General features: G+C 40.9%; 1 protein-coding gene across 1 annotated transcript; it reads left to right on the forward strand.

Moving 5' to 3' along the window:
* Positions 1 to 1,306: 1,306 nt before the first annotated feature.
* STRAP (serine/threonine kinase receptor associated protein) lies at positions 1,307 to 25,225 on the forward strand. Its single transcript, XM_007527619.3, has 10 exons — positions 1,307 to 1,700; positions 3,317 to 3,452; positions 10,656 to 10,737; positions 11,483 to 11,555; positions 14,475 to 14,571; positions 15,338 to 15,475; positions 18,118 to 18,254; positions 22,457 to 22,606; positions 23,830 to 23,895; positions 24,560 to 25,225. Exons 1-10 carry the CDS (start codon positions 1,589 to 1,591, stop codon positions 24,619 to 24,621), a joined length of 1,053 nt encoding a protein of 350 aa, XP_007527681.1. The 5' UTR covers positions 1,307 to 1,588; the 3' UTR covers positions 24,622 to 25,225.

Consider the following 25,225-nt stretch of genomic DNA (forward strand, 5'->3'; position numbering starts at 1 on the left):
CAGATCTCTAGATATTCACCCAACCTCCCCACTCCCTTCTTGCTGACTGGAGCAGTTGTCTAGTAGCCTTCACTTGCAGCCATAGTTCTGTGATTCCAGGAACAGAAAACTGCTTGCTTTCAACTTGCCCACTCAGATCTGTGGCTAGCACCTAATTGCCTCCCTGTTTCCTCATCAGTCCTTAGTTGTTTTTAATAGTGGTAACATCTTAGTAGATGGTCTGTTCATTAAATTCATCTCAATTTCTGCATTTCAGTGTGCTCGCTGTTTCCTGCTACAAGATTACAAGATTTGTGAGATTAGGTCCCAAATAATTCATATCTGATTTAAAAAAGTGTATGTTCTGTTTTATAGGGCACTGATATGTCTATGCTTTAATTATATTTAAATATATATGGGGTCTGGGCTGGGCGGTGACGCACCTGGTTAAGCGCACACACTACAGTGTGCAAGGACCTGGGTTCAAACCTCTGGTCTCCACCTGCCGGGGTAAAGCTTCATGAGTGGTGAAGTAGAGCTGCAGATGTCTCTCCTCTTGTAGCTCCCCTTCCCCTCTCAATTCCTGTCTCTAGCCAATAGTAATAACGAAATTAAAAAATACTGTCTTTTATGCACATAATTACAACCTTTCTGTATTAGGACAAAGAGAAATTGATAAGAGTATGGGGAGATAGAGAGGGAAAGATTGAAGCGGAGGCCCTGTAATTGGGCTCGAAACTGGGTCCTTGAGCTTAGTCCTATATGCGCTTAACCGTGTGCGCCACCGCCTGGCACCACAGGTGATTACATTTTACATTCTCGATGCATCCATTTCACCGGAAAAAAATGGAAAAACACTGGTCAAGGTCACCCCTCGGTTCTCAAAAGTAACACAAATTCAACAACTATGCCTACTAGAAATAAAAAGGGAAGCTCCACAGCTGAGGAGAACATCAGGGACAAATATTTTCCTTAAGGAATTTATGTTTAAACTATCTCAGATGAGCTACTTAGCTTTTTAATACAAATCGGGAAAAGGATTCTTAGACGATGGCGGCTGGGAATAAATACTTTTCCAGTCAAGAAATTCAGACGCCAACCACTGTGGACCCAGCCTCCGCAGAGAGACTCCAGGCGAAGCTGAAAGTGATTCGCACCTGCAAAGCTTTGGGCTGAGAATGGCAGAATTCTGCATAAACCACGGGACGCGTCACGTGATCTGTCGTGTTCTCACGTCTGCGCAGTGCCTTTCTCCTCGCTCGTCACCGCCCCCTGGCGAATCCCATTTCCCCGCCTGTTCGTCATTTCCGGCGCATGACGCGATATTAGAGTCGTCACTTCCTGCCAGTACCGGTGTGGTCGGTGCGGATTGGGGCCGTCGGTTTTCCGCTTATTCCTCTCCCCTGCCTCCCTCTCCGTCTGGGCGGCGGCTGTCGGTCGCCAGTCATAGACTCGCTAACGCACCCCTAGTTCTTTCCTGAACTCTGCGCCCCCGATCGCCCACCCTCTCCCCCTCGCCGACCCCGCTCCGGTGTCAGGGCGGGGGCCTGGAGCCGCGGGAGGAGAGAAAGGACGAGACGCCCCCCGGCTCGCCCCGCGCGCGGCCGCCATGGCGATGAGGCAGACGCCGCTCACCTGCTCCGGCCACACGCGGCCCGTGGTGGACCTGGCCTTCAGCGGCATCACGCCCTACGGTTATTTCTTAATCAGCGCTTGCAAAGGTGAGCTGGGCCCGGCATCCCGGAGCCCCGGGCAGGCCCGAGTGGTGGTGTACCCGGGGCCCCGGCGGGTGGCGGGTGGAGGTCCCTCTGGAGCCTGATGGCGTCTCCAGACACAGAGCTGCAGGGCTCCCTTTCTCCTTACCCCCCCCCCCCCGCCTCAGTTTCTTTCCGTCCTGCCAAAGAGAATACAGACTGACAGACATGTCAGGAGCGGTGAGTTCGAAAGGAGACAAAGAAATGGCAGAACGGTAGACGCTTCTTGACCTCTGACAAGTCTAAGGCTCGTCACCACCTCCGCCCCAAAGCGTTTTACTCCCTGTTTGTGGAAAAGCTGGACGGGACACTTGCCCCGGCCACCAAACAACCTCTTAAGGTTTTGTAGAAAATAGGCCCGGCCGGGTCAGTCCCTTGAGTCATCTCCCAGGATGGAGAAAGATACGAAGAAGGCTACATAGATGGATGTGTCTTGCTGGCGTCATCCTCATGCAGGAAATTTGAGGTTTGGGTTCAGCCGTTTTTGTGTGTACAAAGAGTCAAATTGCGAGGGTTTGGTGTGGCCCAGCTTGTAAGAGAATTTGTATATAGACGTTTCTTTCTTCCTTTCATTCCCCCCCCCCCCATTTTGTTGCCTTTGTTGTTATTGTTGCCATTGCTGTCGTTGGATAGGACAGAGAGAAATGGAGAGATGAGGGAAAGACAGAGACGGGGAGAGAAAGATAGACACCTGCAGACCTGCTTCACTACTTGTGAAGTGACTCCCCTACAGGTGGGGAGCCGGGGGCTCCAACCGGGATCCTTACGCAGGACCTTGTGCTTTGCACCACTGCGCTTAACCTGCTGTGCTACCACACGACTCCCTCTTTCTTTTTGCCTCCAGGGTTATTGCTAGGGTTCACTGCCTCCACTGTGAATCCACTGCTCCCTGGAGGCTATTTTTTCCCCATTTTGTTGCCTTTGTTGTTATTGTTGCCATTGCTGTCGTTGGATAGGACAGAGAGGAGGAGAGAAAGACAGACACCTGCAGACCTGCTTCACCGCCTGTGAAGCGACTCCCCTGCAGGTGGGGAACCAAGCAGGGGGCTGGAACCCAGATCCTTAGGCCAGTCTTGCGCTTTGCGCCATGTGCGTTTAACCCGCTGCATTACCCCTTAGCCCCCTCTAGATGTATCTTAATGACCTCGGTTAGTGAGAGTAGTTGCACATCAAAAGCAAATTTCCACTTTTAAAAAATATTTCTTTTTATTATTATTATTTTGTTGGCGACAGAGAAATTGAGAGGTAACAGGGAGATAGGGAAAGAGACAGACACTTGCAGCCCTGCTTCACCACTCCTAAAGGTTTTCCTCTGTAAATGGGAAACTAGGTGAGCCACCACCTGACCCCAGATTTCCACTTTCTTAAGCAGTGCAGTTACATTATTTTAAATTAGTGATTTTAGCATTATGATTTATAAGAAAGTAGAGGTATAGTTCTACATAGCTTCCATCACTGAAGTTCGGTGCTCCCATCCCTGGAGAGAGAACTACCGTGGTTCTCCCAAGGCCTTAGATAGGTTATGGGCTCATAAATGTTTTGATCATGCCTTTTTTTATTTTTATTTTTCTGTTTGCTTTTAGATGGTAAGCCAATGCTACGCCAGGGTGATACAGGAGACTGGATTGGAACATTTTTGGGTCATAAGGGTGCTGTTTGGGGTGCAACATTGAACAAAGATGCCACCAAAGCAGCTACTGCAGCTGCCGATTTCACAGCGTAAGTATAGCCAGAATGACTAAGTTTGGAGCTCTCCATGGGTTGTATTCTGTAATAATCATTCTCACTCACAGTCCACCATGTAAAACACTACTTTTGACTGCACCAAAAGTTCCATCTGGGTGCTCTATGCTTCTTACATGGTTCCCAAAATTTTCAGAAAATTACTTAAAGGGCTCAAGAAGCTGCATTACCAGGCTGTGCAGTTGAGGGTTGGTAGTTATGCTTCCAAATACTGCCCCACATGTGTCTCTAATGACTTCTTAGTGCTGATGGAGCCAGAGACGACCCGAACTGCCCCTGCGGCTATAGACAGACTATGACACACATAGTCAACGACTGCCACCTCTCCAGATTCAAAGGAGGTCTCGAAACTTTACATCAGGCTCAACCTGACGCTGTTGACTGGCTACGGAAGAAGGGCAAACGCTAGAAGAAGAAGATGGCCCATATCTCACCAGACTTATAGATGGCTTTAGATACTCTTAAACACTGGGTCCTCTACTCTGTTACTCTTTGTTAATAACATTTTTTAGAAATTCATTTTATTTATTTGATAGGGACAGAAGCCTAAACGGAAGGACAGGACTGGGAGAGAGAGAGAGGTGCACGTGCTAAGTAGGGTCCAGAGTCTTGAATGTGGTTCCTTACATGCTGAAATACAAGCTTTCAAGCAGGTGTGCCACTGCCTAGCCAATTGTTTAATGATTTTGAAGGTTGTAGTCTTAAGTCCATATTTTCCTTACATCAGATTATCATTATCTTTGTTGATTCGACCAGCAGAATGTCTCTTCCAGTATAAATGGCTCTTCAACTGCCTTAATTCAGGTTCCTGCCTCAGGTCTGTTTCCTGTGTTACTCGTCTCCTAGAGTGCTGCCAGTTAGTATAAATATCTTCTCTTTCCTCTGCTAGTATAGTGGCTTGTTACTTTGAGTGTACATTAGAATAATCTAGAGACCCTTCCTTAAATTCAGATGGTATGTAGCTTCAGAAATTCTGATTTTATTGACCAGGTAAAAGAGTCCGTAGTGTTATTGTTTTGTTTTTCTTTCGTCTCTAAAGTTATGAGCAATTGTAATGTGAAGCCTTAGAATCACTGGTCCAAAAATTAAGGTTTAGCTGTGACCATTTCAAAGTTGTGCCCATCCCTGTTCACCAGCAGCATCTTCTGGGACTGCATATTATACACCTAGAGTTTCCCTAGACTCAGCTCACTGCCAGAATACATTTTTTCTAATTTGGAGCTTTTGCAGATGTTAAAGTGACTTGATTCACAGTAATCCACTCTTCCTCTTCTGATTTCCCCCTTCATATATATTTGCTATTACATTGGTTTCTCCACTTTCTAAGTTTCTTTGAGTTTTATTGCATACTTGAATGTCTACTCTTTTTTGTGGAAAGGAGATACTGAGATTATGACCCAGGTCATCACAAATGTGAAACATGCTCTCCTCTACTGAATTACATCCCTGGCCTAACCGTTAAAATTAAATGAATTGCAATGGAAGGAGTAACTACACACGTCATTAGAGGGAGCCTACAGAGTGAGAAAGTAGGCGTGTTGCTTCCCCCCTCCTTTTTTTTAAATAGAATTGCATACTAAGGAACAATTTTAAATGTGTTACTGCTTTGTTTATAGCAAACTTTATTATAAAAAACTGAAGGGAAATTGATTGTCATGGTGGATACTTGATTCTAGATATATTGAAACTCAAATTTCGATACAACAGACTGAATACTATATGTAAATTTAATAGTTAACTTTTTTTCAAGTGAAGGGGAATACACTACCTACACAGGGTTTATCTTGGGATAGTGAAAGGTATGTAATTAAAGTCACATTCATCTAAACGTATTTTCTTTGAAACGATGAATTGATTATTGTATTTTTATACATAGCCATCATGAGACTTTATGCAATACCCTTTTATGGTTGTGTGTAATACAGATAAGTAAGGTGCACCCGAACTTTCTATAACATATTTAAAATTAGTATCTGAATGGATCAAGCTTTGGAGTCTCAAGCACAAGGTCCTCAGTTTGATCTCTAATGTTGCATTTGACAGAATAATGCTCTGATTCTCTTCTCTTATAAGTAAATGCTTTAGTATCTCCAGCTTCAAGTCAGATCTTACTTTAGATGTCGACACAGTTATGATAGAGACCCCTTTGTTAATTATGGGAGGTAAAAATTGGCAGATAAATCTCAGGCATGGAAGACTTTTCTGGAGTGTCAGAAGGTCAAAGGGTCTGTTCTCTTTTGTGCCTACACTAGTCCCTGTATTAAAACTGTCACTTGTATAGTACTTGCTGACATACATGTCATTGCTTCTTGAGGTCAGGGGGCCATGTCTGATGTTTTTGTCTCCTTTGCTAAAAAGTAGGATAAAGGATGAGTTAAGGATTCTTCAGGAACATTTTTGTCCAATTGTTATGAATTGCTTTTTTTTTTTTCTGTCTCCACTCCAAAGATTTTTTAAAAAATATTTTATTTATTCCCTTTCGTTGCCCTTGTTGTTTTTCATTGTTATTGTAGTTAGTATTGTTGTCATTGTTGTTGGATAGGACAATTCTTCTTCTAGCATTTGCCCTTCTTCCGTAGCCAGTCAACAGCGTCAGATTGAGCCTGATGTAAAGTTTCGAGACCTCCTTTGAATCTGGAGAGGTGGCAGTCGTTGACTATGTGGGTCATAGTCTGTCTGTAGCCGCAGGGGCAGTTCGGGTCGTCTCTGGCATAGGACGATGATAAATGGAGAGAGATGGGGGAAGACGGGGAGAGAAAGATAAGACACCTGTAGACCTGCTTCACCACTCCTCCCCTGCAGGTGAGGAGCCAGGGTTCAAACTGGAATCCTTATGCTGGTCCTTGCTCTTTGCGCCACTCCAAAGATTTTTTTTTTAATATTTATTTATTTATTTTCCCTTTTGTTGGCCTTGTTGTTTTAACATTGTTGTGGTTATTGATGTCATTGTTGTTGGAGAGGACAGAGAGAAATGGAGAGAGATGGGGAAGACAGAAAGGAGGAGAGAAAGACACCTGCAGACCTGTGAAGTGACTTCCCTGCAGTTGGGGAGCCGGGGGCTCGAACTGGGATCCTTAAGCTGGTCCTTGCACTTTGTATCACGTGAGCTTAACCCGCTGCGCCACCGCCCGACTCCCCAAAGTTTTTTTTTAGACCTGTAGACATACTGTTATTAGAGATAAATGAACAGTTTCACAACAGAGCTAGAAATTTTGTGTTAATATACACAACTATAGATTTCAAATATTTGGTTAAAGAGTAGTTTTGAGATGTCATTTTAACTAAGTTCCACGTTGATGGCAAAAATATTCAGATAATGGTATTTTAAATTATAAGAGGGGGCCAGGCAGTGGCGCACCAGGTTAAGCTTAAGCACATAGTACAAAGTGTAAGGACTTGCGCAAGGATTCCAGTTCAAGCCCCAGCTCCCCATCTGCAGAGGGTTGCTTCACAATTGGTGAAGCACATTATAAGAGACAAGCTTTTGAGTTGCAGTTCTGGGAAAATAATGTTTTTGTTACCCTAAATGGTGTGCTTTTTGACCCTGACAGTTAATTACAGGCGCAGTATATTTTGCGACCTCTTGCTTGATGGTCTTGCTTTGATCTTTAAGAGACCTGAGCAAGAGCTTGTTAGGGAGAATGCTGTCTCTAAATTCTGAAAACTCAATTTGTGCATTTGACCAAATGGTAACTCCAGCCTCCAGGAAAAGAAAAGCCATGAGATAGAAATTACCGTTCATGTGATAACTATTCTAAAGTGGAGAGATGCAAAGGTGTTTGTGGGGAGGCAGAGAACTTGAAATAATTAACACTCTTGACAAGAAATAGTCAAGATTTTATCTCATTGCTAAAGTTAATACTACCTTTCTTTGAGCCATTTACAGAGAGAGTGTAAGCAGTCACAGATTTTTTTGTTTGTTTTTTCCCTCCAGAGTTATCTTTGGGTCTCTGTGCCTGCACTAGGAATCCACTGCTCCTGGAGGCCATTTTACCCCATTTTTGTTGCCTTTGTTACTATTGTTGCCATTGCTGTTGTGGATAGGACAGAGAATGATTGAGTGAGGAGGGGAAGACACCTGCAGAACTGCTTCACCACTTGTGAAGCTGCACCCACCCCACCCACCCCCCTCCAGGTGGGGAGTCAGTGGCTGGAACTGGGATCTTTATGCCAGTTCTTGTGCTTTGGGCCATATGTTCTTTTTTTAATATTTATTTTATTTATTCCCTTTTGTTGCCCTTGTTGTTTTATTGTTGTAGTTATTATTGTTGTTGTCATTGTTGGATAGGACAGAGAGAAATGGAGAGAGGAGGAGAGAAAGATAGACACCTGCAGACCTGCTTCACCGCCTGTGAAGCGACTCTCCTGCAGGTGGGGAGCCGGGGTTCGAACCGGGATCCTTATGCCGGTCCTTGTGCTTTGCGCCACCTGCGCTTAACCCGCTGCGCTACAGCCCGACTCCCCGGGCCATATGTTCTTAACCCACTGAGCTATGGCCCAGCCCCCAGCAGTCACAGTTTTGAGGATAAGAATTAGTGCTGTTTTTGTGCTTAGCATTTCACAAGTAAGTGTTTATGTTTACAACTGGAAGCAAAAGCATGAACTCTAGAGCATGACAGTCTGTATTTGAATCTTGGCTCCATCACTTTATAGCTCTGGGTCTATAAAAAAAATCATAGTAGTAGTGTTTACCACACGTTGGCTACTAATAGTATTTCTTTTTTCTTTTTTTTTTAATGTTTCTGATATTTATACTAAACAGTAATAAGTCTAAGCTGAGTTACATAGAAGAACAGAACCAGTAGAGTTAGATTGGTTTAGTGAACAGATGACTTTTGAAATGAGACCTGAGGCTTGAGTAGAATCAATAGAATATTGACTTAATCATATGAATAAAAACACAGGAATCTGGAAGAAATGCTTGGCTTGTTGAGGATTAGCGTATGGTTTGGTATGACAAGATATAAGGCTAGGGGGGCAGGTGGTGGCACACATGGTTGAGTGCACATGTTACAATGCATAAGGACCCAGGTTCAAGTCCCTGGTCCCCACCTATAGGGGGGAAGCTTGCGAGTGTTGAAGCAGGGCTGCAAGTGTCTCTATCTCCATCTCTTCTCTTGATTTCTGACTGTCTCTATCCAAGTAATAGAAACAATAAAAAATAAAAATATAATTAAAAAAAAAGCCCAAGACAAGGCTAGGAAGTAAAATTAGACCAGAATTAGTAGAAATGGTGGAAACTTGAAGCAGGTTTCCCCTGTATAGAGAAAATGAATACTTGAGTTTAGATTTTTTTTTCCAGAGCACTTCAGCTCTGGCTTATAGAGGTGCAGAGTCTGTTTACATAGCCTTTATGCTATTTTCCCCACCCAGTACACAAGAATTTATGATTAGCAGTGCTAATCATAACTGATCCTGTTTCTGTTAGAATGTATTTACTCAGTCACTCAAAGAACCCAAGTATACAAATGCAAGTTTTTGTTGTATAAGTATCACTCCCCCTGGTTAGCCATTCATGTTTCTTTTCTATTGTAATTACTAATAAAACTTGTCTAGAATAGTCTTTCCTACCCCTGCTGCCCCCTGTTGTTTTTTTCTTTTCAAGTCTGCTGTTTTGACTGGCTAAGATTTGTCTGAACTTTCTTTGTAATTAATGGTTGTCTCTTTTTCCTGTGTTCCTATAGCTGTATGTGTATATTTATTATTTGTTACTTAATGCATTTTTTTCTCTATATAAAAAGCAAGTATATTTTTTTTCTCAGAAGCATTTCCATTTTTTTCCCTTCTATGCCCTAGCACTAAGTCTAGAATGGCATTATAGTTTTGATGTTTATTGTGTATTCATAAAATACATGAAGAAATGGTACCTCTTTTATTTGCTATTTCTAAAACCTAATATTTATATTAAAATGGAAGTCTTTGTGGACAATAGCTTGAACAGCTCTTTTTTCTTGTATGCAAATTTCTGATGCCCTCTTTTTATAGTACTTTTTTTTCTTGCCTCCAGGGTTATTGCTGGGGCTCAGTACCTGCATTACAAATCTGCTGCTTCTGGAGGCCATTTTTCCCATTTTGTTGCCCTTGTTATTGATGTCATTGTTGTTGGATAGGACAGAGATAAATCTAGAGAGGACCAGAAGACAGAGAGAGGGAGAGAAAGATAGACACCTGCAGACCCACCTCACCACCTGTGAAGTGACCCCCTGCAGGTGGGGAGCCAGGGGACTGAACCAGGATCCTTACACTGGTCTTTGTGCTTCGTGCCATGTACACTCAATCCACTGTTCTACCACCTAGCCCCCTTATAGTACCTAAGAGAACTGTGTAGTCATTTTCTTGAGATACACACACATAGATGTTTGTGTAGAGACAATTACATATTTTGTGTTGGGATAAGTCAGGGAAACAGTACAGAAATTTAAAGTCCTTAGTGATAGCATTGTGTAATCAAAGGCTGATACTTTGGTGGAACTCTTAAAAGCTTTAACAGATGGGAAATTATGTTTCTTCTGTACTGTCTTTTTATTTTTTTCCCCCTCGTGAGAGACAAAAGACATGGGAGCACTGCTTAGCTCTACCATATAGTAGAGCCAGTAATTGAACCTGTAACCTGGATCCTTGAACATGAAAGTCCAGTGTGCTATATCTCTCCCCCCGCCCCCATCCATGTCTTGATTTTATGGGCTGGATCATAGCTTACTTACTTGGTTTGCGATGTGCACAATCCTTGTTCAAATCCTGGCACCACTTTGTGGGAGTATTGTGATTGTGTGTGTGCTTGTGTGTGTAGCCCTTTCCCCCCACCACACACGAACAATTAAAAAATATATATATACAAGTTTACAGGCCTGCTTAGGGCTTGAGATCAGTTGGCTCAGCCATGTATGAGCATTGACTGTCAAAAAGAAGGAAAAAAAAAACTTCATGTAGGCTCATTTAATGTCTTATCAGCTCACATAGTAGAACACACATCTTATTACATGCTTGGACCAGGATTCTAGCCCTAGCATCACATTGGAACACCATGAAATAGCACAGGACAGAGAGGAGGGGACTATAAAGATAGTCTAATATTGTGAGTAATCAGGAGGAAAATTATTTTGCATTTCTGTAACATTTTACATATCAAACTGATAATCATCAACATCAGCATTATATCTTTTAATTTAACTCTTCTAGCAAAGTGTGGGATGCTGTCTCGGGAGATGAATTGATGACCCTGGCGCATAAACACATTGTCAAGACAGTGGACTTTACACAGGTATCAGAAAATGGAGTTTATTTTAAGGGGTTAAATTGTTCTTACTATACACTAGATTTGGGCAAGCATATTTGGCGTATTTTTGTTTCTTTAATCTTATAAGCCATGTAAGATATCTTGGGACTCTTGCATCAGTCCTCAAAAAAACAGCTAAAAAGCATGTCTCCCCACTACTTTTAGAAGTGTGAGGAAAACAAACACAGTTGCCCTGGAGGAAAGGGAGCAGGATTTGGCAGAAAGAGGATCCATGTGGTGACTGTTGTGACACATGACAAAGGGCAATTTTTTTAAAGATCGTCAGGTGTAAGAAGGATAAATCCTCCAGAGTATCTTCTCTGAAGTAATTGCATTTGTTTGTGATGTCTGTAAACACTTGGGGTTTACTTGATGTTGAAGTTTCAAAGAGATAGAACAACTAAAGTGACTTGCCTAGCTGCCTGGGAAGGGATGCAATACTTATTTAGGGTGGCAACTCAGAAATAGGAAGTTGGGGCCGGGTGGTGGTGCACCCTGTTAAGTGCCTGTATTGCTATGCACAGAGACCCAGTTTGTGCTGCAGGTGTCTCTCTGTTCTATCAAATGACATAAATAAAGTTTTAAAAGGAAAAAACATAAAGTCCTTAGCGTTGAATATGTATGCCAGATTGATGCTCTGGTGTCATGTCATCCCCACCCCCATTAATAAATACAGGAATCTTTTTTAAAATGGTTAACTTAGCAATATTGTACTTGATTCTGTTTTCAGGATAGTAATTACTTGTTAACTGGGGGACAGGATAAACTTTTACGCATATACGACTTGAACAGGCCTGATGCAGGTAAGTGTAATTTTATATATGCTTATGGTCTTGTTTCTTTTTATTTAAATAACTAGTTGAATTTCTAATTCAAGGAATCCATGTTCATATTTGGAGAATGAAGATAGTCACAGTAAACAATGAAATATAGGGGCCAGGCGGAACCATACCAGGTTAAGTGCCAAGATCCCGGTTTAAGCCCGCAACTCCTCACCTGCAGGGGTGGCGCTTCACAAGCAGTGAAGCAGGTCTGCAAGTGTCTATCTTTCTCCCCCTCTCTGTCTTACCTTCCTCTTTCAATTTCTCTCTGTCCTATCCAATAAAATAAATTATAAATAAAATCCCAACAGGAGCAGTGGATTCATAGTGCAAGCACTGAGCCTTAGCAATAACCATAGTCAAAGGAAAAAAAAAAAAATCCATGGAGGGTGTTGATCTCTGTTAATATCATTAGTTTTTTTATGATAGAACTAGAGCATCACTCTGTCATGTGTGGGACTTATTAAAGTAAATTTGAGAAATTATTCATTATTATTTTTATTTTAAAAAATATTTATATATTTATTTATTGGATAGAAACAGCCAGAATTCAAGAGGGAAGGGGATGATAAAGAGAGAGACACCTGCAGCCCTGCTTCACCACTTGCAAAGCTTTCCCTTGTAGGCAGAGACTGGGGGTTTGCACCCAAGTCTTTGTGCATTGTAACATGTCACTCAACTAGGTGCACCCCCAACTGGCCCCTATTCACGATATTCAGACCTATTTTGTGAACTAATATGGTACACACATTTAAAAATAGGTGGTTAAAATGGCATTCTTTAATTCATTTTTAATGAGTGAGAGATACAGAAAGAGAGCAGAGCACAGCTTAGCTCTGGCTTATGGTGATACTGGGAATTGAATCTGGGACATCAGAACTGTGGTTATTAAAGTCTTTTGTATCGCAATTCTGTCTCCCCAGCCCAAAAATGTCCTTTTTTTTTTTTTTTTTTTGCCTCCAGGGTTATTGCTGGGGTTCAGTGCCTACACCATGAATCCACTGCTCCTGGAGGCCATTTTATTTCCCCTTTTGTTGCCCTTGTTGTTGTAGCCTTGTTGTGGTTATTATTTTTGTTGTTGATGTCATTCGTTGGATAGGACAGAGAGAAATGGAGAGAGGAGGGGAAGACGGGGAGAGAAAGACACCTGCAGACCTGCTTCACAGCCTGTGAAGCGACTCCCCTGCAGGTGGGGAGCCGGGAGCTTGAACCTGGATCCTTCCGTTGGTCCTAGAGCTCTGTACCACGTGCGCTTAACCCACTGTGCTACCGCCTGACCCCCCCCCCCTTTTAATGAATCTCATGCCACAGAAGCTATGAGACACCTTGCGCCAGTCCATGTGTTCACCTCTAATGACTTTTAGTCACATAATATCGATACATTAAAGTTACTATTAAATAGATTATAGTAAAATGCTAAATTTTGATAAACAGAATTTTGTCTTAATTTATTATGTCTTACATATCTGGTAGTCCAGTAAGAGCTTAGGCAAACGTTTATATATATATAATAGGGACAGAAATCAGAGATTAGGAGGTATAAAGAGGGTTAGAAGGTGTAAAGAGGAAGAGAAAGAAACAAGCTGTAGCCCTGCTTCACCATTCCTGAAGTTTCCTCCCCTGCACCAGGGGCTGCAACCTAGGTCCTTGCCCCAGGCAAATAGTTCTCATATTAGCTTTTTATAGCTGCTTATTGAAAGTGGCTCTCTGCCTGTTCTGACAGTAGATACAGTATTGGGTATCTGACTTTTTACTACACTAACAGACCAGACATCGAGTTCTGCCATTATGTGTGCTCTCATTTTTAAAAAGACATCGTTTGCTAGTTTATGAAACAGAAAGAACCGGAGTCACCACTCTGGCACATTGAATACCAGAGATTGAACTCTATACCTCATGTCTGAAGAGTCCAGTCAATACTTTCTGCACTTTACCACCTTCAGCATTGCTGTATTCTCATTTGATTTTTATAATCCCATCTAAGAGATACATTACCTAGTGCCATCCCACTTTGCAGATTAAAAAATAACAAAAGCCACATAATTTTCAAAAGGTTAAAGTGACTCACTGTTAAGGCAGTGTTGAATCAGCATTATCTATAGCATTTGCTCTTACCATGCAGTTATGAGTGTTTATATTTTTAATCAATAGTCTCCAGTGACAGGTTCCTGTTATTTGATGCTTTGTTCTAGGTGTAGAAATACTCCTGAAAGCTGCTGCGGTGCTTATTTCCTTTAAAACCCTTCCCTCCATTTCTTTCATTTGATAGGAAATGAGAAATGAGAAAATGAGAGGGAAGGGAAGATAGAGAGGGAGATACCTGCAGCATGGCTTTGGTCACTTGTGAAGTTTCCCCCTGCAGGAGGGGACTTGGGGTTTGAACTCTGGTCCTTGTGCATGATGACTTGTGTGCTTAACCAGGTATCCCTTCCCCTATGTGCTTAACTGAATGTGTCTTCCCCCCCCCCTTTTTTTTTTGTTACCACCAGTAGTGGTTTGGGTGCAGGTTCCAGAGTTAGTGGTAGGTCTGGGATTAGCACAGAACATCCTATTCCTGGATTTGTATTTTTATTAGATTGTGCTACATTGGTTATTCTTTAATTTCACTATGAATACAGTAGTCCTTTTAGTAGCAAGAAATTTTCCCCAAGAATGTGGTATATTTACTCGTAAGTACATATAGATTAAAGTTTTGAGGTGCTTTGACATGCAGATAAACTTTTGTTCCAGTACAGAAAGGGCGGAATGTTTTCTATATAAACATGATAGTAAATTGTACTGGGCTTTGAAACATTGAAGCCTAATTTAAAATGTTTTTTCCCCTTTTTTAAAAAATAATTATTCTAACATTGTTTACTTTTAGCATCAAATGTTAATGTGTGTTTTATAAATTGTTTTAAGAACCTAGGGAAATCAGTGGTCATACTTCTGGTATTAAAAAGGCCCTGTGGTGCAGTGATGATAAGCAAATACTTTCCGCTGATGATAAAACTGTCCGGTAAGAAACATTTTCTTTCAAAGTTTAAAGTGTGAAAGATATTGATTTCAGTGTTTATGTTTCAGGCATTTTTATAAGCAGGTGCTATTAACGTAGCTCAGTGACTAGTGGTCATGGGAAGTCTATGATATAGAGAAATTTTTTCTGGAAACAAAAACATATTTTACTCAAAAAAAGAATTTCTTAAGAACTACTATCCAGAGCAGTACTGAAATTGGCTCTATTAGGACCTATGTGTTACAGCAATATAGCTCATTAAATTTTGGGTATTACATTTACGTTTTAAAGTTACATTTACCAGTAAACTTGTAATTAATTGTTTATGTTATGTAAGACCCCCTCCCCGCGCAACTCCTGTGTCACCTGCAACTTAAGACTTGGGGTGGATATTATTTACTATAATTGTGATTCTTTCACTGATGAATCAGTATGTATAATTAGGACCTTGAGAGCTTGTTTGGAGGTTCTAGCAGGGGAGCGCAGCTACTCGTATACCCTCGACCGAAGACCGGTCCGTCTCTATTCGGAGAAGGCCGTCCTCTTCGACCGAGCGCGCAGCTTCGGGAGGGACGCACATGGAGTGGTGAGGGAGGAAGGGGACACCCGCCTAGCCAGCCAGATCAGCCGAATCAACCCTGGCGATCAATGGGGTGACAGATGTCGTAGCCAGATCGCCCTCACATCCTAGTATGTATAATTAGGATCTCATCTTTTTATTGGAAAAAAAATCATAAATGTTAACCATGTTTTTGTTTTTCTTTTTCAGCCTTTGGGATCATGCCACAATGACAGAAGTGAAATCTCTAAATTTTAATATGTCCGTTAGCAGTATGGAATATATTCCTGAGGGAGAGATCTTGGTAATAACTTACGGACGGTCTATAGCTTTTCATAGTGCAATCAGGTATGTTCAGGAGATCACAGCACTTCTTTCTTAGGTAACTAAGAAATACTTAGGACACTTAAAGTTTGAAAGACTTGTGTGAAAGGTACTCAACTCCTTTAAAGGCAGATCTCGGTCTATACTGTAATGCTGACATACCTATCAATATTATTAGAGTTAATTAAAAGAGATTTAGTTGATTGGGGAGATAGCACGATGGTTATATAAAAAGATGCCCATGCCTGAGGCACCAAAGATCTCAGATTCAGCACCACCATAATTATATTTGGCAGCTTGTGGGGAGGCAGGGGTGCAGGGGAACCGAAACACCACTCTACTATCTATGAACTTCTACCCCCTTTTTTCCTTTTCATTTATTACTCTCATGTAGTGCTTGGGGAATTCAGGGCATCTGAAAACCATGCACTGTATATCTAACTAAGCTCTGATCCCTTCTGTTAGTTTTTTGTTGGTGAGATGTGTGTGTTTGTCCATGTTTGTTAATATTTGTATGATCATTAAAACTCAGTACAGCCCTACTGTTAGAACTGTCAGTTCAAAAAATAGGGATGTGTTTGGGGCTTGGTGGTGTGGTACCCAAGAAAGCACACAGGTTAACCTTGTACAGAGAGTTTCCTAGATTCAAGACCTCAGTCCCCACCTGCAGTGAGGAAAGCTTCACGAGCAGTAAAACAGTGCTGCAGGTGTCTTTCTCCTGGTTTCCCCTTCCCTCGGTATACATTGTCATTTATTTCCATAAAGACTAGCAAATTGTATTCAATCACATCCTAATTTTGTCTGGAAACACAATAAAAGTAGAGAAGAGCAAATACCAATGATAATAATAATGGTGTTCACATACTGATTGGATTGTTCATAGCAGAACATGCAGCATGCAATACTGCTATAGACTACAAATCCCACTTTGCTGACAGGGATTGTTGACCCACTGAATAGTATTGATAGTGAGCCAGCTAACTCCTCCTCAGTGATTCTGGTCAATTCGTAACTGAGTTTGATTGATATGAACAGAATGGTGGTATTTAGCAGCTCTCGTGTTTTAAATTAGACACCTTTCAGGATTCTTAGGTTGGACTGGAAAAGAGCAGGTGTTCAAACTTAATGATATTTAGCTGAAGCTGTTGAATTTTTTTTTTCCACATAGCTGTAGTTTCAAAGAATAGTTACCCTTTACAGCCTGTAAAAACAGCACTATTTTGAGCAGTTCCATATTTTATGGGCTTACAGATTTATCCTAGTGCTGATGTTTATAAACTCAGCAATTGAGAATTATTTCCAAATAACTTTAAATAAAATCCTTTCCTTTTTTACAAAGATGTGTGCTTGCCATGAAATAAAAAACAATGCAAAATTTAAATGTTTTAAAGCAAAAATCCCAGTCTTAGCTATTTAAATTTTTTATTTTTTTAATATTTATTTATTGCCTTTTGTTGCCCTTGTTGTTTTATTGTTGTTGTTATTGATAGCGTTATTGATGTCATTGTTGTTGGATAGAACAGAGAGAAATGGAGAGAGGGGAAGAGAAAGATCTGCAGATCTTCAACTCTTGTGAAGCAACTCCCCTGCAGGTGGGGAGCCAGGGGCTAGAACTGGGATCCTTACGCAGGACCTTGTGCTTTGCGCCATCTGCGCTTACCCGCTGCGCTACTGCCCGACTCCAGCCATTTATTTTTTAACTATTCGTTTATAAGAGAGAATTAAGAGCATCACTCTGGCACGTGTGCTGTCAGAACTTGAACACGGAACCTTCAGGCATGGAAGTCCTGTGCCACAGCCATACAGTTTCAGTTAGCCCTAAGTACTTATTTCCAGGAAGGCATTCACTACACAAAATGTAGGGTTCCCTTTATTAAAATGTCTGTATTTCAGCATCGCAGTTAAGCTCATGTGGTGCAAAGCACAAGGATCCCAGTTCAGGGATCCTGGTTTGAGCCCCCAGCTCCCCACCTGTAGGGGGCTCAATTCACAGGTGGTGAAGCAGGTCTGCAGGTGTCTGTCTTTCTCTCCCCCTCTCTGTCTTCCCCGTCTCTCTCGATTTCTCTCTATCCTATCCAACAATAACAGCAATAAAAACAACAAGGGCAACAAAAGGGAAAAATTGCCTCTAGGAGCAGTGGATTCTTGAGCCCCAGCAATAACCCTGGAGGCAAAAAAAAAAAAAGTCTTTCTGGGATGTGCTCCATTTAGACTCAGGATCCTCCTCCTGAAATGTTTTTCTATAATTTAGGGGGTTTTGTTTTTGTTGTGTTGATGTTTGACTAAAGGAGTAAGTTTTTTCCTCAGGTATCAGAATTTAGGGGGGTTAGATTCCAGTCTTTGTGTTCCTTCTTTAAAAGTTTTAACTAATACTTTTTTTTTTAATACTGCTCCAGGGTTGTTACTGGGGCTCTGTGCCTGCATGACAGATCCACCATGACTTCTTTTCCTTTTTTTTCCCAATCCCCTTCATGGATTTTTTGTTTGTTTGTTTTGCTTGTTTGCTTGTTTTTGCATTTTGGTTTTAGTAGAAATCAAGAAATTGAGAGGGGAGGGGGGGAGAAAGGCACATGCACCATGGTAACGTGTGTACTACTGTTGAATCCCTTCATTCTGTTCCTCCTTCAGTTGACAGCATTTGTAAATATTACCTTTGTTTCCCCCAGTTTGGAACCCATTAAGTCCTTTGAAGCGCCTGCAACCATCAATTCTGCATCACTTCATCCTGAGAAAGAATTTCTTGTTGCAGGTGGTGAAGATTTTAAACTTTATAAGTATGATTATAATAGTGGAGAAGAATTAGGTGAGTTGCCCTGTTACCTTTCCCTAATGTAGCTAATATTATCAAATGTTTCATAATTAGCACCTCATTTATGTCTGACATCCAGAAAGCAGACTTTTCACCTAACTAAAGCTTGTTGCTTTCAAGTGAATAGTATATCTTGGATACAGATTTTTTTTTTTTAACTATTAAGTATGCTGAACTCACTTTTACCTTTTCCTATTAATTTAATTTCATTGTTATGCTGGTGCCCTGTGTAGTAACACAGTGCATTAATTTGAGGAATGGGGGTATAGTCTTATGTCAGAGTCAGATTAAACAGATCAAGGAGATAATTTTCTTTCTCAAGTGTAATGAAGGCATGAGTTCTATCTTACTTAGTGCCACGTGCAACCTCTGCCTTTTTATTTTTTTCTTGAGTTAACAGGAATCACTAAAGTTCTAGAGAAAATAGTGTGTGATGAGTGAGTGGGCAGCGAAGGCGATAGGGAGATCTGCAGGCATCTCAGTCGGAAGGTTCACTTTGATTTATTTTTAAATTTCTTTATTGGGGAATCAGTCTTTTACACTCAACAGTAAAATACAATAGTTTGTACGTGCATAACATTTCCCATTTTCCACATGACAGTTCAGCCTTTGCCATCATGTCCCATGGTTTGACTTGACTTTATTTTTAAAGAGCTAACTATTAGGGGGTCAGGCAGTAGCACAGTGGGTTAAGCGCACATGGTGCGAAGTGCAAGGACCAGTGTAAGGATCCCGGTTTGAGCAGGTCTGCAGGTGTCTATCTTTCTCTCCCCCTGTCTTCCCTTCCTCTCTCCATTTCTCCCTGTCCTATCCAACAACGATAAAACAAGCCCCAGCGATAATGGAGGCAAAAAAATAAAAGTTAACTATTAGTGAGATAAAACTGTCATGCCACTGTGGAAGCTGTGATGACAAGGGTTGAACTTGGGACCTCATATTTTTTGTTCTTTTTTTTTTTCCTTCCTCGAGGGTTATTGCCAGGGCTCGATGTCTGCACCACTAATCCACTGTTCCTGGAGGCTTTTTGTTGTTGTTGTTGTTGTTACCCTGGTTGTTTTACCATTGTTGTGGTTATTATTATCGTTATTGATATCATCATTGTTGGATAGGACAGAGAAATGGAGAGAGGAGGGGAAGGGAGAGAAAGATAGACACCTGCAGACCTGCTTCACCGCCTGTGAAGCGACTCCCCTGCAGGTGAGGAGCTGGGGGCTTGAACTAGGATCCTTCCGCTGGTCCCTGCGCTTTGCACCATGAGTGCTTAACCCACTGCGCTACCACCCGATCCCCTCTTCTTCTTTTTTTAATGTCAAGGGACCTCATATTTAAGAAGTCCAGTGTTTGTTTTATTTATTTATTTATTTAATAAGGGAGACATTAACAAAACCGTAGAATAGGAGGGGTACAACTCCACACAGTTCCCAACACCAGATCTCTGTATCCCATCCCCTCCCCTGATAGCTTTCCCATTCTTTATCCCTCTGGGAGTATGGACCCAAGGTCATTGTGGGTTGCAGAAGGTGGAAGGTCTGGCTTCTGTAATTGCTTCCCCGCTGAACATGGGTGTTGACTGGTCAGTCCATACTCCCAGTCTGCCTCTCTTTCCCTAGTAGAGTGGGTCTCTGGGGAATCAGAGCTCCAGGACACATTGGTGGGGTCGTTTGTCCAGGGAAGTCTGGTCAGCATCATGCTGGCATCTGGAACCTGGTGGCTGAAAAGAGAGTTAACATACAAAGCCAAAAAATTGTTGAACAATCATGGGCCTAAAGGCTGGAATAGTGCAGATGAAGTGTTGGGGGATACTCACTGTAGATTATTGTGTACTTTTGCTTTCATGTATATATTTTGCCCTAGTTTATGGATAGGTATGAACATATGCTCTATCTCAGGGGACCTGGTCTATATCTAGGTTTTGGGACTTTGTTAGGAAGTGAACCACCTGTAATGGAATTAGAGAATACTATGAAAGGAAAGGTCTCACCCGAGTAATGAAGCTGAAGTGTTGTCATTCCACACCTGAAGTCTCTGGACACAGTCTGAAGTGAAGCATGCTGAGGTGGCACTCATGATCGGCGGATGCAATATTATTTGATATGAATTGAGAGGAGCATGCACGAAAGTGCTTCCCACCCTAAGGTTCCAGGACTGGGGGGAAATATAGGCTCTATAGTGGAAATGTGAGGTTCCTGCTGTCTTAGGGTTCAAGAAGACAATGGATAGTTACTGTTATCATCACATTATTTGATAATTGGGTTAACTTTGAAAAGTCCCTTTGTTAGGATTTGCTGTATAATACCCAACATCTTGTATATAGCTGTGCCACCAGTTGCTTCTGTTCTCCCTGGTCTAGGCTTTTGAGAGAGTCAACATATCAAAGATTCAGCCTATGTATTAAAAAGATTTAGTCTGTGCTTTTAAAAAGTTTGAGACATACAATCAATTTTCCCCTCATATTAAATAGTGATTTATATGATTACAAGTTAATAGGAGTGTACATAAACACCATTCCCACAACCAAACCCCACCCCCCACCGCCCCAGGAAGCCGAATGTCCACCCTCACCATCACCTCAGGGCTTTTATTTTGGTACCCTACTCCAGAGAAGTCCAGTGTTTTATCTAGGCCACTGTAATTTTTTTCTTTTATCTTTTTTTTTTTTGAGGTTTGCTTTTGTTTTTGTGGTGATAGTTCATACTGAAAAAAAAAAATTAAAAAAGACATGGGGTTAATTTGAAACCAATGTTAGAATTACAAAAAGAATAAGGATGGCTTTATGTTTTGTTTCTTTTGAAAAACAGATTTGAGTTGTATAAATGGAACCTTGGTGAATAGAGCTTATGATTCACACTTTTTTTTGAGAGAGAGACAGAAACAGGGAAAGAAGGGTGAGATAGAGAGGGAGAGAGAAACTTGCAGCATTGCTTCATCGCTTGTGAAGCTTCCTACCCTACAGGTAGGGATCTGGAGCTTGAACCCCCTGGGGTCAGTGCACTCTGTAACTAGTTGGTGTGCCACTGCTTCATTACAGGAGGTTTTCCATTAATTTTGTTGGATACCAGGCTTTAGGGGTTTAAGACGTTTTGGCAAGGCTTTATTCTCTTTGAAAATAAAATCATTAAATTATTTACTTTATAGTTGACATCACTACAAAGACTGGACTTTGGACACAGCCATCCCTCTTCCAAATCTCATATTTTTTCTGATCTCAGAATAGTTTTTATATTGTCTAGTTGGATAACTGGGGGAAAGTAGTGCTTTTCAGGGTTCTTGAGTTGAATATACATGGAGACCAGACACGGTTATTGGTAAGAAAAAAACTTCGAATACTAATTCAAGGATATATTAGAACATAAATGAGCTCTTAAATAAGGATTTGACTTAAAGTGAAAAAAATTTCCAAGTTGCTTGACTTGACTATTAGACTCTGAACAGCTAGGAGATAAGAGGCAGAGTGTCAAAGAGCTCCATCTGGTGGCACTTTGAGTAGTCATACTCAGAATTGGTTTCTGGCAAATAGGCAGCTTAAGATATGGAATGTGAGGTTCAACTGAAATGTTTTAGATCTGCTTTCTCTAGAATGCATAAGGTTCGGGAGTCGGGCTGTAGTACAGCGGGCTAAGCGCAGGTGGCGCAAAGCACAAAAACCGGCATAAGGATCCCGGTTCGAAGCCCGGCTCCCCACCTGCAGGGGAGTTGCTTCACAGGCGGTGAAGCAGGTCTGCAGGTGTCTATCTTTCTCTCCTCCTCTCTGTCTTCCCCTCCCTCTCTCCATTTCTCTCTGTCCTATCCAACAACAACAACAATAATAACTACAACAATAAAACAACAAGGGCAACAAAAGGGAAAAAATAAATAAAATAAATATAAAAAAAAGTTAAAAAGAATGCATAAGGTTCATCATTTACTTTTTGTTCATCCATATTGGAATGAAGCCTCTTTTTTTTTTTTTTTTTTAACCAGAGCACTATTCAGCTCTGGCTTATAGTGGTTCGGGGGGTTGAACCTGGGAATTCGGAGCCTCAGACATGAAAGTCTGTTTATATAGCCATTATGCTACCCGAAGCCTCATGTTTTATAGATAGTCTGAAGCTATTGTTTTTACTAAAGATGGAAAGGGATACTCTTAGAGAAATGGTAGGCATGCTGTGACTTTGTGATAATAATATCTAGTAACCAACCCTTCAACTGTTTTTCAGAATCCTACAAAGGCCACTTTGGTCCTATTCACTGCGTGAGGTTTAGCCCTGATGGAGAGCTCTATGCCAGTGGTTCTGAAGATGGAACCTTGAGACTATGGCAGACTGTGGTTGGAAAAACATACGGCCTTTGGAAATGTGTTCTTCCTGGTAAGAATTTTTATTTAAAGCTACAAAAAAATGAAGCTTCATGACATTGTGTCTTTTTGAGACACCTGTAGCACTGCTTCACTGCTTATGAAGATTTTCCTGTGGGGGCCAGGCAGTAGTGCACTGGGGTTAAGTGCACATAGTACAAAGCACAAGAACTGGCAAAAGGATCCCAGTACAAGCTCCCAGCTCCCTACCTGCAGGGAGTTAGCTTCACAAGCGATGAAGCAGGTCTGCAGGTGTCTCTCTGTCTTCCCCTCCTCTCTGTTTCTCTTATATTAAAAAAAAAAGAAGAAGAAGAAGAAAAGAAAGAAAGAAAAAATGGCCTCCAGGAGCAGTGGATTCATAGTACATGCACAGACAAAAAGAAAAAAATATTTCTTGTTGGTGGGGACTACAGGTTTGAACCCCAGGTCCCTTTTTTTTTTTTTCTTTTTTGCCTCCAGGGTTATCGCTGGGGCTCAGTGCCTCCACCACTAATCCACTGCTCCTAGAGGCTGTTTTTTCCCCTTTTTTGCTGCCCTTGTTTGTTTTATCGTTGTTACTGTTATTGTTGTTGGATAGAACAGAGAGAAGTGGAGAGGACTGGAAGACGGGGGAAGATAAAGATAAGACACCTGCAGAACTACTTCACCACCTGTGAAGCGACCCCCTGCAGTTGGGGGGCTGGGGGTTCGAACTGGTATCCTTACGCTGGCCCTTGTGTTTTGCTGGTCCATGGGTGCTTAACCCGTTGTGCTACCACATTTTTGAATCATTCTTTGTCAGTGTTTTGCCTCTTGTAGATTTAAAATTCAATAAGATGGTTTAAACAGAGACAAGCTCGTAGTTGTAAAATGACTGCATTTGTTTTCCAGCAACCTTGTTAACTAGTTTTCTCTGTTATTGTAGATCATTCAGTGATTTGAATCGATTTAATTTCATATAAATTTACATATAAATGTATTTAGTTTCTGAATTGTTTTACTGATTGATACTTACTAATTAGGTAGACATGTTTTTAATTTAAAGACATACCTACTTATTCATCCCAAAGTAGTTATAGGATGAACTAAAAAAAACTTAGTACTTGAGCATCAAAATTAATAAAAGGGCTTGTTCCTATTACATTGTGTAGCTCATTGCTTAGTCATGCCTTACTCTTCCTGCTTTTTAATAATTAGAATTTACTTGTTGTAATATAATTCACATGAGCGTTGTTGTCTTTTTTTTTTTTTTTTTAGAAGAAGATAGTGGTGAATTGGCAAAGCCAAAGATGAATTTCCCAGAGACAACAGAGGAGGAACTAGGTAAAAATACTAATGAATTAACTTTTGTAAAATCCTTGTGCTTGAAAGTTGAGGTTGTGTGTGATTTTGCTTTGTTGACTAAGGACACTTCTTAAATATGAACATGTTTAAATATGTGATACTTATGTATACTGAATGTATATTGTTTTACATAAAACAGGTACTTGAATACTCACCTGTTGGTGGTCAACATGCAGAGATAGTACTAATTTGATGGCTGGGGCTGCTATAGAACTTACTTAGGAAGCAGACGCTGAAATATATTGTGCTGTTGAGATTGCTATTTTACATTTACTAAACACTACATACCAAGAGCTCTCACCCAAATGCAGAATATGCCCTGATCTTGTAATTTTGTCTGAGGTGGAATTAATAAGGGAGGGGGGCCTATCTTTCAGAGATACAACTTAAGTTCAGTATTGATTAGATATCTAGTTGTTGACAATTTAACCCAGTAAAGGAGGTTAAGTTATGGTGTAAAAGCAGTTAAGTGAACTTTCTTTATTGCTTTTTCAGTGGTATGAATCTAGTCAGAAATGGCAACATGCTGTTTCTCTTTTAATTTCCCTCTCATCACACTTAAAAACGATTTACACATAAATATAGAGTACTTTTTTGCTACTATTAAGTTGACTAACATGCTTTTTTCTTTTTTTCATTGTAGAAGAAATTGCTTCAGAGAACTCAGATTCAATCTATAGTTCAACTCCCGAAGTTAAGGCCTGAGCATCAGGCCTATGCCACATATAGTGTACAACTTATGGACTAAAACAATCAAGCAGGGAAAAGCATCAGCTTCCCAGAGTTACTCTCTGCTTAAGGCAAACATGAGCAGTAAATGTTGAGGAATATGAATTAGCTCCCATGCTGGAACTAACTCTGTGTTACCTGTAAGAGACAACTCAAGAGTACTGATGAAGACAGGTGCAGTTAAGCTCTTCTGCTCGATGGCCTGATGTCTTTTTAATGAGTATGTGCAAGCCAACATCCAATTTCTCTTATTACAATTAGATTTCCTGTAGCTGTTTGTTATTATGAAGTAGAAAAATATATTGGCCTATTTTTCTGACTTTGCCCTTAAAACAGAAAGCCTTTTTTTTTTTTTTTTTAATGCTTTAGATATAAAGAAGAGGGAATACATGATAAAGTGTCTGGTTTGATTTCTTTAGTTGAACATGGCTTCTGAATATCTAATTGTTTTTAGTTGTCCAAATAAAATGTCTCTAAAACAAATTAACGCTTGTTTTGGGTTGGGGGGACTTTGAGTTTTCTAAAATAGGAATCAAAGTGTTTCTATGTTGTTACTATATTAAAAGAAAGCCTGACTGAA

This window comes from Erinaceus europaeus, chromosome 7 (assembly GCF_950295315.1).
Source record: "Erinaceus europaeus chromosome 7, mEriEur2.1, whole genome shotgun sequence".
NCBI classification, from domain to species: domain Eukaryota; kingdom Metazoa; phylum Chordata; class Mammalia; order Eulipotyphla; family Erinaceidae; genus Erinaceus; species Erinaceus europaeus.

Coding starts and splice junctions, on each gene's coding strand:
- STRAP (XM_007527619.3), top strand. CDS start 1,589: ATGGCGATGAGGCAGACGCCGCTCACCTGCTCCGGCCACACGCGGCCC. Junction 3,453..10,655: donor GCAGCTGCCGATTTCACAGC/GTAAGTATAGCC, acceptor TAACTCTTCTAG/CAAAGTGTGGGATGCTGTCT. Junction 22,607..23,829: donor TTGGAAATGTGTTCTTCCTG/GTAAGAATTTTT, acceptor TTTTTTTTTTAG/AAGAAGATAGTGGTGAATTG.